General features: G+C 44.9%; 1 protein-coding gene across 3 annotated transcripts in view; it reads left to right on the top strand.

Moving 5' to 3' along the window:
- Positions 1-13,012, top strand: part of PALM2AKAP2 (PALM2 and AKAP2 fusion) — a 771,069-nt gene that overhangs the window by 588,704 nt on the left and 169,353 nt on the right. For all 3 annotated transcript variants that reach the window (XM_039543348.1, XM_039543349.1, XM_039543350.1), the window contains one exon: positions 7,156-7,238. In XM_039543348.1, the coding sequence (XP_039399282.1) occupies positions 7,156-7,238 (83 nt within the window). The remainder of the gene's footprint in view (positions 1-7,155; positions 7,239-13,012) is intronic.

Below are 13,012 nucleotides of genomic sequence, written 5' to 3'. Positions count from 1 at the left end.
GGGGGAGACCTTTATGGCGGGGTGGGAGGCTGAGGCAAATCACCTGGCCGCTGATTACGCGCAGCCAGACACCAGGGAGATTAGAAGAGCACACCAGGAAGCGGTGCGCATCAGAGAAGCTTTGAAAACGAGCTTCATCAATGGCCAGGGTACAGTGTGACTGCTGTTTGTTGATGAACACCCAACCCCCTTGATTGACTCAGTCCCTGTGAGCAACTCCCCCTCCCCCTTCGAGTACAGCTTACTTATGCAAATAAAGTCACTCTCATTTAAAAAGCATGAATTCTTTATTGATTCATTATAAAAAGAGGGAGAGAAGTAAGGGTGTGGTTTGGGAGGAGGATAGGAGGGATGGAGAAGGCCATTTAAAAAAAAAAATTCACAGTAACGACATCCTTCTGGTTAGGCTGTCCACGGGGGTGGAGTGGGCGGGTGCACGGAGCCTCCCCCCAGGCGTTCTTACACGTCTGGGTGAGGAGGATGTGGAACATGGTGAGGATTGAGGGTGGTTATACAGGGGCTGCAGCGGCACTCTGTGATCCTGCTGCCGTTCCTGAAGCTCCACAAGATGCCGGAGCATGTCAGTTTGATCACGCAGCAGCCCCAGAGTTGCATCCCGCCACCGCTGATCTTCCTGCCGCCACCACTGATTTTCCTGCCGGTCTTCCTGCCGCCACCTCTCATCTCGGTTGTCCCTCCTGTCCTCACGTTCATCCCTCCTGTCCTCACGTTCACTGGCCTCTTTCCTGTAATTTGAAACCACGTCCTTCCACTCATTCAGATGAGCTCTTTCATTGCGTGTAACTTCCATAATATCCGAGAACATCTCATCTCGCGTCTTCTTTTTCCTCCGCCTTATCTGTGCTAGCCTTTGGGATGGAGGAGGGATGGTTGAAAAATTTGCAGCTGCATGAGGGAGATAAATATTTAGAAAGATACATTTTACAGAACAATGGTTATACTCTTTCACAGTGAACAGCACTATTCACCTAGCACATGTGATTTCCCTACAAGGTTGCATTTTTCATCTTAATAGTGAGTGCTTGCAGCTCTGGAGTTACAGATCTCACAGACACAGGTCCAGGCATCAGAATTCAGCTTGCATGCGGCCATGGTAAGCCACGGTCTTTCGGCTTCTGTAGTGATTTACCCCTCCCCCCCAACGCAAGGCTAATACCACGCTAGCTCCCTGCTAATCAACAACCTTCCCACCCACCCCACCCACTGCGTGTCTGGTAGCTTGGGGAAGATCGCCGGTGACCAAACACAGAAAAGATCATCGGCATTTCACTCCTCCCCTCCCCCCGCTTCGCTACGTGCAGGAAAGTGTTTTTTTTAAGCTGCTGCAGTCCACGAACCCAGTAGAAAAATGGCCACCCCCCTTACTTAAATTCCTGATTTTTAACCAGGTTATCCTGAACGATATCACTTTGCTGAGGATAACAGAACAAGATAAAGAGCGGATGCTTCTTGAATGCCAGCAGTCACCGGGACCATACGCTGCTATGCTTTGCCACGCAATGATACCTGATTACTTGCTACATGCATGGCATGGTAAAGTGTCCTACCATGGTGGGCGGAACAAGGCTGCCTTGCCCAGAAACCTTCTGCAAAGGCTTCTGGAGTACCTACAGGAGCGCTTCATCGAGATGTCCCTGGAGGATTTCCTCTCAATCCCCGGACATGTTAACAAACTTTTCTAAGTAACTACACTGTCTGCGAATGCATCCCAAGTCCTCAGGGCAAATCAATCATTAAAAAAGGCTTGCTTAAAAAACAATGTTTGCTATTTGCAAAGGTACACTCACCAGAGCTCCCTTCCATGGCGTCATTGTCTGGGATAGTGGCTTGTGAGGGCTGGGAGGACGGTAATTCCGTCAGGGTGATAAAAAGCTCCTGGCTGCTGGGGGTCACGGAGTGCTGTGTGCTCTCTGCTAGGTCTTCCTCCTCTTCTTCATCTTCATCTTCCCCATCTGCATAATCCTCAGCCATGGCAGAGATTACAACCCCCACCTCGGAATCCACGATCAGGGGTGGGGTACTTGTGGCGCAGCCCCCTAAAATTCCATGCAGCTCAGCATAGAAGCGGCATGTTTTTTGACCTGCCCTGGACCTTCCGTTTGCTTCTTTGGTTTTCTGGTAGGCTTGTCTGAGCTCCTTAACTTTCACTCTGCACTGCACTGAGTCCCTGCTGTGGCCTTTATCCGTCATAGCCTTAGAAATTCTTTCAAATACTTTTTCATTTCGTCTTTTGGAACGCAGTTCTGTTAGCACTGAATCCTCTCCCCAGATAGCGATCAGATCCAGTACCTCCTGTGCAGTCCATGCTGGGGCTCTTTTACGATTCTCAGGAGACTGCATTGTTAACTGTGCTGATGAGCTGTGCGTGGTAACCTGTGCTGATGAGATCTCCACGCTGGGGAAGCAGGAAATGAATTTCAAAAGTTCGCGGGGCTTTTCCTGTCTACCTGGCCAGTGCATCCGAGTTCAGAATGCTGTCCAGAGCGGTCACTGGTGCACTGTGGGATACCGCCCGGAGGCCAATACCGTCGATCAGCGGCCACGCTAACCCTAATCCGATATGGTAATACCGATACTAGCGTTACTCCTCTCGTTAGGGAGGAGTACAGAAACCGGTTTAAAGAGCCATTAAAATCGATATAAGGTGCCTCCTAGTGTGGACGGTTGTGGCGTTAAATCGGTTTTACGCTCCTAAAACCGATTTAAACGCCTAGTGTAGACCAGGCTTAAGTAATCAAACCACTGTCTGAGTGCTTGTGCTTGCCTATCCCTGGATCTATTAGCATTGTTTTCAGGCTTTTTTTCCTTCCTTTTCTCTCTAGCCTTAAGCTTGATTTGGACATAATATCAATAGGGCAATTATTCAGAATAGCAAATTTTTCAACTGCCTTCAGCCATGCGCCCTTCAGGTGTGTGCATTAATCAGGTCTAGCAAAGTAGGGCTGATACTAGCTCACCTTTGGATGAGAGTCCTAAGGAAACTTCAAGATTCTCCAGGAAGTGGGATGCTTGATCCAGGAGAGGCCACACTTCCCTGGGCGTTAATCCTCAGCTAATGCCCCAGGGTAGTAGTGGGAGGCACTGGACTGTCCAGTGTGCTGTATTTTGGATAAGGTCTTTTTTTTTAATAAGGGCCTGATTCTCACTTCTACTAAGGGGCCTTCTAGACACTGCTGAAGCAGTGTAAATGAAAATCGGGAAGACTTGACTATGGCGTTTCTGACGAGGGTCCTAGTCCTGCTGTCCTGGCCAAATTGCAATAGAGCTAATTTGCATTCTGCCTATAAGAAGTGTCTCTTCAGCTTCATTTAGATCAACTAGTCTCCATTTCCTGCATTTAGCTGTTGGGTAGCATCTTGCACTATTAAACAGCTGCAGTGTTGTGCCCCAGAGGTGGCTGTATTGCACTGATGGCCAAAACTATTTTGTATATTTAAGGCTTCTGTTTTGCAGGGTATTTTCATTTTTCGGGGTTTATTTTTGGCAATTTAAATTTTTTATGCAGATGTAGAAAGACAATGGAGCAAATTAAGCAAACCAACCTGATAGCTTTCTTTGATGGGGTAATGAGCCTTGTGGCTGGGAGGGGGGGGAAGGGGAAAGCAGTAGAGATGGTATATCTTGACTTTACTAAAGCTTTTGATCCTGTTTCTCGGGACCTTCTCATAAACTAGGGAAATCCAACCTAGATGGAGCTACTATAAGGTGGGTACATAACTGGTTGGAAAACCATTCCCAGAGCATAGTTATCAGTGCTTCACAGTCATGCTGGAAGGGCATAATGAGTGGGGTCCTTCAGGGATCAGTTCTGGGTCTGGTTCTGTTCAATATCTTCATCAATGATTTAGGTAGCAGCATAGTGAGTACACTTATAAAGTTTGCAGATGATACCAAGCTGGGAGGGGTTGCAAGTGCTTTGGAGGATAGGATTAAAATTCAAAATGATCTGGACAAACTGGAGAAATGGTCTGAAGTAAATGAGATGAAATTCAATAAGGACAAAGGCAAAATACTCCACTTTGTGTGCCATTGACTGTTCCTTTTTTACAAAATGGGAAATGACTGCCTAGGAACGAGTACTACAGAAAGTGATCTGGGGTTCGTAGTGGACCACAAGCTAAATATAAGTCAACAGTGTAACACTGTTGCTCCCCTCCAAAAAAGTGAACACCATTCTGGGATGTATTAGCAGGAGTTCTTGTTAGCAAGACATGAGAAGTAATTCTTCCGCTTTACTCCATGCTGATTAGGTCTCAGCTGGAGTACTGTGTCCAGTTCTGGGTGCCACATTTCAGGAAAGATGTGGACAAATTGGAGGAAGTCCAGAGAAGAGCAACAAAAATGATTAAAGGTCTAGAAAACAAAGCTATGAGGAAAGATTAGGGTTGGAGGGTTGTTTAGTCTGGAAAAGAGAAGACTGAGAGGACATAAGTTTTCAAGTACATAAAAGGTTGTTATAAGGAGGAGGGAGAATTGTTGCTCTTAACCTCTGAGGGTAGGACAAGAAGCAATGGGCTTAAATTGCAGCAAAGGAGGATTAGGTTGGACATTAGGAAAAACTTCTTAACTATCAGGGCGATTAAGCATTGGAATAAATTGCCTAGGGAGGTTGTGGAATCGCCATCATTGAAGATTTTTAAGAGCAGGTTGGACAAACACCTGCCAGGAATGGTCTAGATAATACTTAGTCCTGCCATAAATGCAGGGGACTGGACTAGATGACTTCTCAAGGTCCCTTCCAGTCCTACGAGTCTATGTCCAAAAATGGGAGGGAGGTTGGGGGATTTTTGTGTATATACGATAATAAGTAATCTTTGTAATATTTCCCAGTGTGTAGTAACATAGTACTGTTTCAAACAGCACCATGTTAAAGCACACTAGAGACCCTTTAGTGCTCATCAGCAGGCTCTTCACAGATCAATTAATGTGCAACACCTTAGTGCACTTTATAAAACATGCCCCTGTTTGTTTGTTTTCTGTTGTGTAGACCCTTATTTCTGGTATCTTTCCTATGTGTTTTGGATAAACGCTGATTTCATGTTTTTGTATTAGGGATGGTTTTGTTGGTATTCAGCAGTTAGAACTTAAAACCAGAAGCCCTAATAATATTATAGTTTTATTGAGAATATCTTTACTTGTCCTTTACAAATATTCTCAATAAAACTAACAAAACATTGAGCCAACTGTAACCAGTCACTGAAACAAAGCAAGTACTGCAGCCAAACAAGACACATAGGGTATAGGGGTAGACATTACGGTATCTGAGGTAGAAGCCAAACTTGAACAACTTAACGGAAGTAAATCGGGGGGCCCGGATAATCTTCATCCTAGAATATTAAGGGAATTGGCGAGTGATATTGCTAGCCCGTTAGCGATAATTTTTAATAAGTCTCTAAATTCGGGGGTTGTACCGTTTGACTGGAGATTAGCTAATGTAGTTCCTATATTCAAGAAGGGGAAAAAAAGTGACCCGGGTAACTACAGGCCTGTTAGTTTAACATCTGTAGTATGCAAAGTCATGGAAAAAATCTTAAGAGAGAGTGGTTCCGGAGCATGAGGCCAATGGCAACTGGGATAGATTACAGCATGGATTTACGAAAGGTAGATCATGCCAAACCAACCTGATCTCCTTCTTTGAGAAAGTAACAGATTTTTTAGACAAGGGAAATGCGGTGGATCTAATATATCTGGATTTCAGTAAGGCGTTTGATACGGTACCGCATGAAGAATTACTGGTTAAATTGGAAAAGATGGGGATCGAAATGAAAATCCAGAGGTGGATAAGGAGCTGGTTAAAGGGGAGACTTCAGAGGGTAGTATTGAAGGGGGAACTGTCAGGTTGGAGGGGGGTTACCAGTGGAGTTCCTCAAGGTTCGGTTTTGGGTCCGATTTTATTTAATCTATTTATTGCTGACCTGGGAACCAAGAGTAGGAGTGGGCTGATAAAGTTTGCGGATGACACCAAGTTGGGAGGTATTGCCAATTCGGAAAAGGATCGGGATATCCTCCAGGGAGATTTGGATGACCTTGTAAACTGGAGTATTAGTAACAGGATGAAATTCAATAGTGAGAAGTGTAAGGTTATGCATTTAGGGATGACTAACAAGAATTTTAGTTATAAGCTGGGGACGCACCAGTTGGAAGTAACGGAGGAGAAGGACCTAGGAGTCCTGGTTGATCGTAGGATGACTATGAGTAGGCAATGTGATGTGGCTGTTAAAAAAGCTAATGCGGTCTTGGGATGCATTAGGCGAGGTATTTCTAGTAGGGATAAGGAGGTGCTAGTCCCGTTATATAAGGCGTTGGTGAGACCTCATTTGGAGTATTGTGTGCAGTTTTGGTCTCCCATGTTTAAGAAGGATGAATTCAAACTGGAACGGGTACAAAGAAGGGCCACTAGAATGATCCGAGGAATGGAAGGCCTGTCGTATGAAAGGAGACTTGAGGAGCTCGGTTTGTTTTCCTTAACCAAAAGAAGGATAAGAGGAGATATGATTGCACTCTTTAAATATATCAGAGGGATAAATACCAGGGAAGGAGAGGAATTATTTCAGCTCAGTGCTAATGTGGACACGAGGACAAACGGATATAAATTGTCAGTCAGGAAATTCAGGCTTGAAATTAGACGAAGGTTTCTAACCATCAGGGGAGTGCAATACTGGAACAGCCTACCGAGGGAAATAGTGGGGGCGAAGGACCTCCACGACTTTAAGATTAAGCTAGATAAGTTTATGGAGGAGATGGTATGATAGGATAACGGGCTTAGTCAATAGGTCAATTAAGTGCCACACTGGTAAATAGTACAATGGGTCAATGATATGATATAACCTTTTTCCAGAGGGTATGGCTGGAGAGTCTTGCCCGCATGCTCGGGGTTCAGCTGACCGCCATATTTGGGGTCGGGAAGGAATTTTCCTCCAGGGAAGATTGGCAGTGGCCCTGGAGGTTTTTCGCCTTCCTCCGAAGCATGGGGCAGGGGTCGCTTGCTAAAGGAGTGGGTGGATCGGCTTATGTGGCCTGCATCTAGCAGGAGGTCAGACTAGATGATCATAATGGTCCCTTCTGATCTTGAATTCTATGATTCTATGATTCTACATGTTTCAATAAGAATACTCTCCCTGACTTTGTTCGCAGGAGTGAAGGGAATGGCTGTGTTGCCTAAGGATGGAAGAGGATCGTGCTCATGTGAAAGCCCTGAAACAGCAGTGACTGGGATGGTAAGTTTATATTCACCCTGCACTTGTCAGCAAGTTATGGATTCACCTACAATTGGTTTCCATAGAGCATGAGACAGCCTACGTTGTCCACTGTGATGACAACCTATTCCGGCCAAGGAAAATTCTATCAGTAAGGTCCATGCTACTCAACTGGCCTCAGGTGGGTCCTTTCCTAGATATTGCGAGACCTGATGCAACAGTGAGATTTAGGAGGACTCGGGGGTGGCTCCAGGCCCCAGCACGCCAAGCGCGTGCTTGGGGCGGCATGCCGTGGGGGGTGCTCTGCCGGTTGCCGGGAGGGTGGCAAGCGGCTCCAGTGGACATCCTGCAGGCGTCCCTGTGGAGGGTCTGCTGGTCCCGCGGCTTCAGTGGAGCTTCTGCAGGCACGTCTGCGGGAGGTCCACCGGAGCCGCGGGACCAGCGGACCCTCCGCAGGCACGTCTGCGGGAGGTCCACAGGAGCCGCGGGACCAGCGACCGGCAGAACGCCCTCCGCGGCGTGCCGCCCTGCTTGGGGCAGCGAAATGGCTAGAGCAGCCCCTGGGAGGACTGATTTTTATGATAGGACTGAAATATTTGAATTCTAGTGGAGGTGACAGCAACACAGACTGGAACATTGAAAAACAGGCAACTCTTAAAGTGTTCTCAAACAAGTGCCAGATCTGTTGCTGACCAGTAAAATGTTTTCAGCAGTTCATAGCAAAATTAGGCTTTTGCTTGCTTGTTTGAATGAATCAATTTGAGGCTCCACCCCTCCTCCCCTACTGTCTTGTCGACCTTCCTCAGAGCTCTCTAGTCGTCTGGACCAGGTCTGTGGTCTCTAGTGTCACCAGCCCCTTTTAAGCACTGGAAAACAGTATGTGGAACAGCTCAGAAACGTAGGGAAGGAGTATAGACAGACACCCACTTAGTCTCTGGACTCAGCTTGCAAGGTGCTGATGATTCTTTGAGATGTGTTGAGTACCCTCAGCTGTTGGAGAGGCATGGCCGGAAGTGGATATATTCCTGGGCAGTTCTTTGTTCCTGCTGTGACTTCTAATATACGGTCTGGGCACATACAGTTGTGTTCAAAAATTTGAAGAAATAAGTAAAAGATGCAGGTGGGAAAAATAAAGGACTGAAGTTAATGGGAGTTGGAAGCAATAAGCACCTTTGTAAAATAAGGACTTGTGTTCAAGGCCTATTGATGTGAAACATTCATATCTTGGACCCTATGTGAACTAGAGTCTCTCAATTCCTGAGTTCCTGTGGCTTCAAGGAGGACCAGTAAAATCACTACAAATCTAAATGTTAGACACAATTTTGTGGAACCACAAAAGTGCTCCCCATGTAAGGAAATGTACAGAAACACAGAAGAGTGAGAGCTAGTCTCTCATTTTCTAAAACAAAATTTCACTTAATAAAATGATTTCATTCCCCACCTCCGAAAAGAAAAAGCTTAATGACATAGGCAGAGTTCTGTAATAGGAAGGCAGACTCAGTTATCAGTGTTACTATGTGAACAAAATTGGCAAAACGTTGTTACAGGAAACTGAATAATGAACAGTATAGCACCCTTACTGGCATGCCAATAAACCAAAACGGATCAGAGCGAGCTATCCTGAGCTGAAATGGTCACTCAAAAGTTGCTATCTTTAGCAGAGCTTCACATACGGCATGGTGAAATTTAAAGTTTATATTTTTGCAAAGATTATTAGACTGTAACTAGTTCTGTGCTAGAGTATGAAACAGCCAGCCAGCATCTGCATCTCGAAGCTGCAATTTGCTAAGAGGGGCAAACCCAGTCCTTTTGAATCCTTAACACAATTCTCCTTGCTGCTGTTGAACAATGAAATGACCAACGTAATACCAAAAAGCATGAATGGGCCCCATTTAGATCAAGTCCAAAAAGCTGGATACAGATATAGCTAGAGCATTTTTAGATGATAACCATAGAGGTTAGTTGCTCAGCTGGTGTATATCAGCGTAGCTCCATTGATATCACTTGTTGATTTACACCAACTGGAGACCTGGCCCATAAAGTTCCTCTCGGCCTAACAAAACCAAGGATCGTAGGATCAAATTGTGCTCTAGGTTATGCACATTGCCACAGCCATTAAAGTCGATGGGACTTCTGTGCGGGTTAATAGAGCATAGAAATCTCACAGTAAAGATGATAAAGACCTGGTAGATCACCACATTCATTCCTTGCCAAGGACAAGGTAGAGGCCCCCCAATGGAGGATGTACAGCATCGGATATTAAACTGCTGTGCCTTGTGACTAAAATCAAGTGTAGTATCCATCTTCTTTGACACAGTCAAAACATGGCCCTCGTGAACAGTTGCTACGTGTCGTGTCTTCAGGACCAGCCAGGCCCATGAGCCAAGACAAAGTTCAAGAAGACTCAATTTAAGAAAAAAAATCTTTTATTGCAAAACATTACTTTCTTGATCTGCTTGAATAACCTATTATACATGTGCAATGCTTCATTGATGGTGAGAATAACATGTTCCCTGCTGTTTGAGACTCTCTTGTAGCTGTAGTTCAAAACGGAGGTTGTGGGTGGGTGGTGTAAACTGCAGCTGTTTTCTGTATTCTTTCACCCTCGTTACTACTTAATGGGAGAGAGCTGACATCTGCGTATGCCATTCTGTTTGTCCTCTGCAATATCTGCTTTACAAGCAGTTGGGAGGCTCATTGTGGACAACCTGTAATTTCAATTGCAGATTTTTGTAGCAATGTCTGGTCCATAGGTAGATTGTAGGGAATCAAAGCTTCAGTTATAACTGATGATTCAATCCACGGGCTAGGATATCTTTCAAGAGACATGCATAAACCAGAGCAGGCAGTTCAGATTATCCCTCTAGCCCACCGTTTTGGCTGTGCTGCAGTGGGTATCCTTGGAAGTACAGTATTTTCCAGGGACCACACCTCTGATCAGCAGTTCTGGAGTGGATCAGTGACCATCTTAAGCTGTCTACACTCATGGCAGCGTGTAGTCAAACACTGCACCCCACCCTAGCACAGGTATAAATTGCAGTGTAGATAGTACTGCTCAGGCAAGCTGGATCAAGATAGGTCAGAACCTTAGGGTATGTACCCTACATGGTTCTCTCCGTGCCCAAGAAGTGCAATGTTCCATTTCAGGGAGCCTTTCTCAGCGGTAGTGAAAAGCTCCTGGAGCTTCCAAAGCCTTCCCTCATCCCTGCCAGAGCCTTTCACTGCAGCATGTATGCTACATGCCGCCACAAGTGTAGACAAGGCATAATTTTGCAGCCCCATATTTTAATAAACCATTGAAAGGACCAAGCACACTCATGACATTGTATCTTGTACGGCCCCCTTTACCATCGTATGAGAGCCCCTTACAACACCGTGGTGAGGTAGGGAAGTGCTATTATCTTCATTTTGCAGGTGGGGAAATGAAAGTAATTGACTTACCCAAAGTCACACAGTGTCTATACCAGAGCAGAGACCTGAACCCCCGGCTCACAGGTCCTAGGCTTCTGCCCTAACCACTAGTCCGATTGCTTCTGCTTTATTGTCAAGAGTTACTGAAGACCCAGGCCCTGAATCTTCATTCATGTTAACATACACCAATAGGAGATGAAAATTAGTCCCACAAACTCTGGAAAGTTTCATTCACGTCACTGGGCTGCTTCTACAACAAAACCAAAAGCCAGAGCACCAGGGTAAAGAGGCGGGAACTGACCCTTACACAGTGTGGCCTAAAACATCAAAGGTGACCAATGACTTCAGGTGCCTCAATATTTTGGATGCTCAGTTTGAGACCTCTTAAAGAGGCCTAACTTCCAGGGAGGGATGCTCAGCCCTCAAAGAGTTAGGCACCCCAAATCCCTGATCATCTTTTAAAATTTGGACCTGCATGTGGGGTATAAAACTTCCCCTCCTAATTGGCTTCAGATCTTGCATCATTCCGGGCATGGAGGTCTGTTAAAATCCATGAGCATTCTGCATTAAAAAATCCAAAGGCAGGGTATAGGTCAATTTCAGAGAGAAAATTAATCTATTTTATCAGAGGGGTAGCCATGTTAGTCTGGTTCTGTAAAAGCAGCAAAGAATCCTGTGGCACCTTATAGACTAACAGATGTTTTGTAGCATGAGCTTTCGTGGGTGAATACCCACTTCTTCGGATGCAAAGAAGTCGTCTTCTTGCATCCGAAGAAGTGGGTATTCACCCACGAAAGCTCATGCTACAAAACGTCTGTTAGTCTATAAGGTGCCACAGGATTCTTTGCTGCTAATCTATTTTAGGTAGCTAAAGCCATCCCCAGTTGACTCCTGCCCATTCAAATTCTTATTCTCCATAGGCCAAATTCTCCTCTGTTACACTGGTTGCAGCCACATTCATGCTAAAGTCAATGGGCCTGGAGTGATGAATTGGAGAGGAGAATCTGGCTCATTTATTGGATTGCTCAGAGGAATGCAAAACTAAGTATTCATTTACAGTTATGCCTTTTGCTAATTGCTCCTGAATAAGTACTGTGGCTGATATTGAGCAACGCAGCATTGGTAGGGGAGCTGAAAGCAATGTGAGTTGTCGAAAGCTATTACAGCCATTACGTTTGACCTGTGGCACTGTAATTTTATTTATGTGTCTCAGCTTGGGAACCGTCAAAGGTAAGTAACAAAACTTGTCATTTTGGTCTGTAAAATGTGCTCACCTGGCTTCACACCCAAAGATAAATAACATTGCCTACTCAGAATGTATTCTAATGAGATAGCAAAATGCAAGAAGTGTTTGTTAGTGCAGAGCTGGATTTCCATATAGATTGCAGTCTGTTTTAATTAGCAGGTCTACAATTGGATACTAGTCCCATTGTATCATTATAGTTACATTTTGCATGATTTCACTTACGATGAGCTGAAAATGCAGTGAATTTAAGATCTCCATCTTCTACTTAATTCGGTGAGAAGCTGTGTTTATCCAACAACGGCCTGATCCCAAGCCACCTGATACCAATGGGACTCTTTCCTTTGTATTTCAAGAAAAGAGCTGTTTGGTTTTCTTTACCAGTTGTTTTTATCATTGGAGAAGTGGGAAAAGAATTTATTTTCTGACTATATCAAGTTTCTTCAGAAGTACTAAAGCTCTGGGAAGACTTGGTTTCCTCACTTAACTATTCCAGTGTGATCGGTCTTGTCCTCTCTTCCATAGCCAATGCCATATCCTGTGCTTGTGACCATTGTTAGCATCATTGTGAGAGTGGGGACCATCTTGAATCTTCATAGTATATATCTTGGGTATGGGGAAGGCTAGATAAGAACATAACATAAGAACATAAGAAAGGCCGTACCGGGTCAGACCAAAGGTCCATCTAGCCCAGTATCTGTCTACCGACAGTGGCCAATGCCAGGTGCCCCTGAGGGAGTGAACCTAACAGGCAATGATCAAGTGATCTCTCTCCTGCCATCCATCTCCATCCTCTGACGAACAGAGGCTAGGGACACCATTCTTACCCATCCTGGTTAATAGCCATTTATGGACTTAGCCACCATGAATTTATCCAGTCCCCTTTTAAACATTGTTATAGTCCTAGCCTTCACAACCTCCTCAGGTAAGGAGTTCCACAAGTTGACTGTGCGCTGCGTGAAGAAGAACTTCCTTTTATTTGTTTTAAACCTGCTGCCTATTAATTTCATTTGGTGACCCCTAGTTCTTGTATTATGGGAATAAGTAAATAACTTTTCCTTATCCACTTTCTCAACATCACTCATGATTTTATATACCTCTATCATGTCCCCCCTTAGTCTTCTCTTTTCCAAACTGAAGA

This window comes from Mauremys reevesii, linkage group 6, assembly GCF_016161935.1.
Source record: "Mauremys reevesii isolate NIE-2019 linkage group 6, ASM1616193v1, whole genome shotgun sequence".
Taxonomy (NCBI): Eukaryota; Metazoa; Chordata; order Testudines; family Geoemydidae; genus Mauremys; species Mauremys reevesii.
Note: the sequence above shows the minus strand (reverse complement) of the source record. Positions and strands in the feature narration are given on the sequence as shown.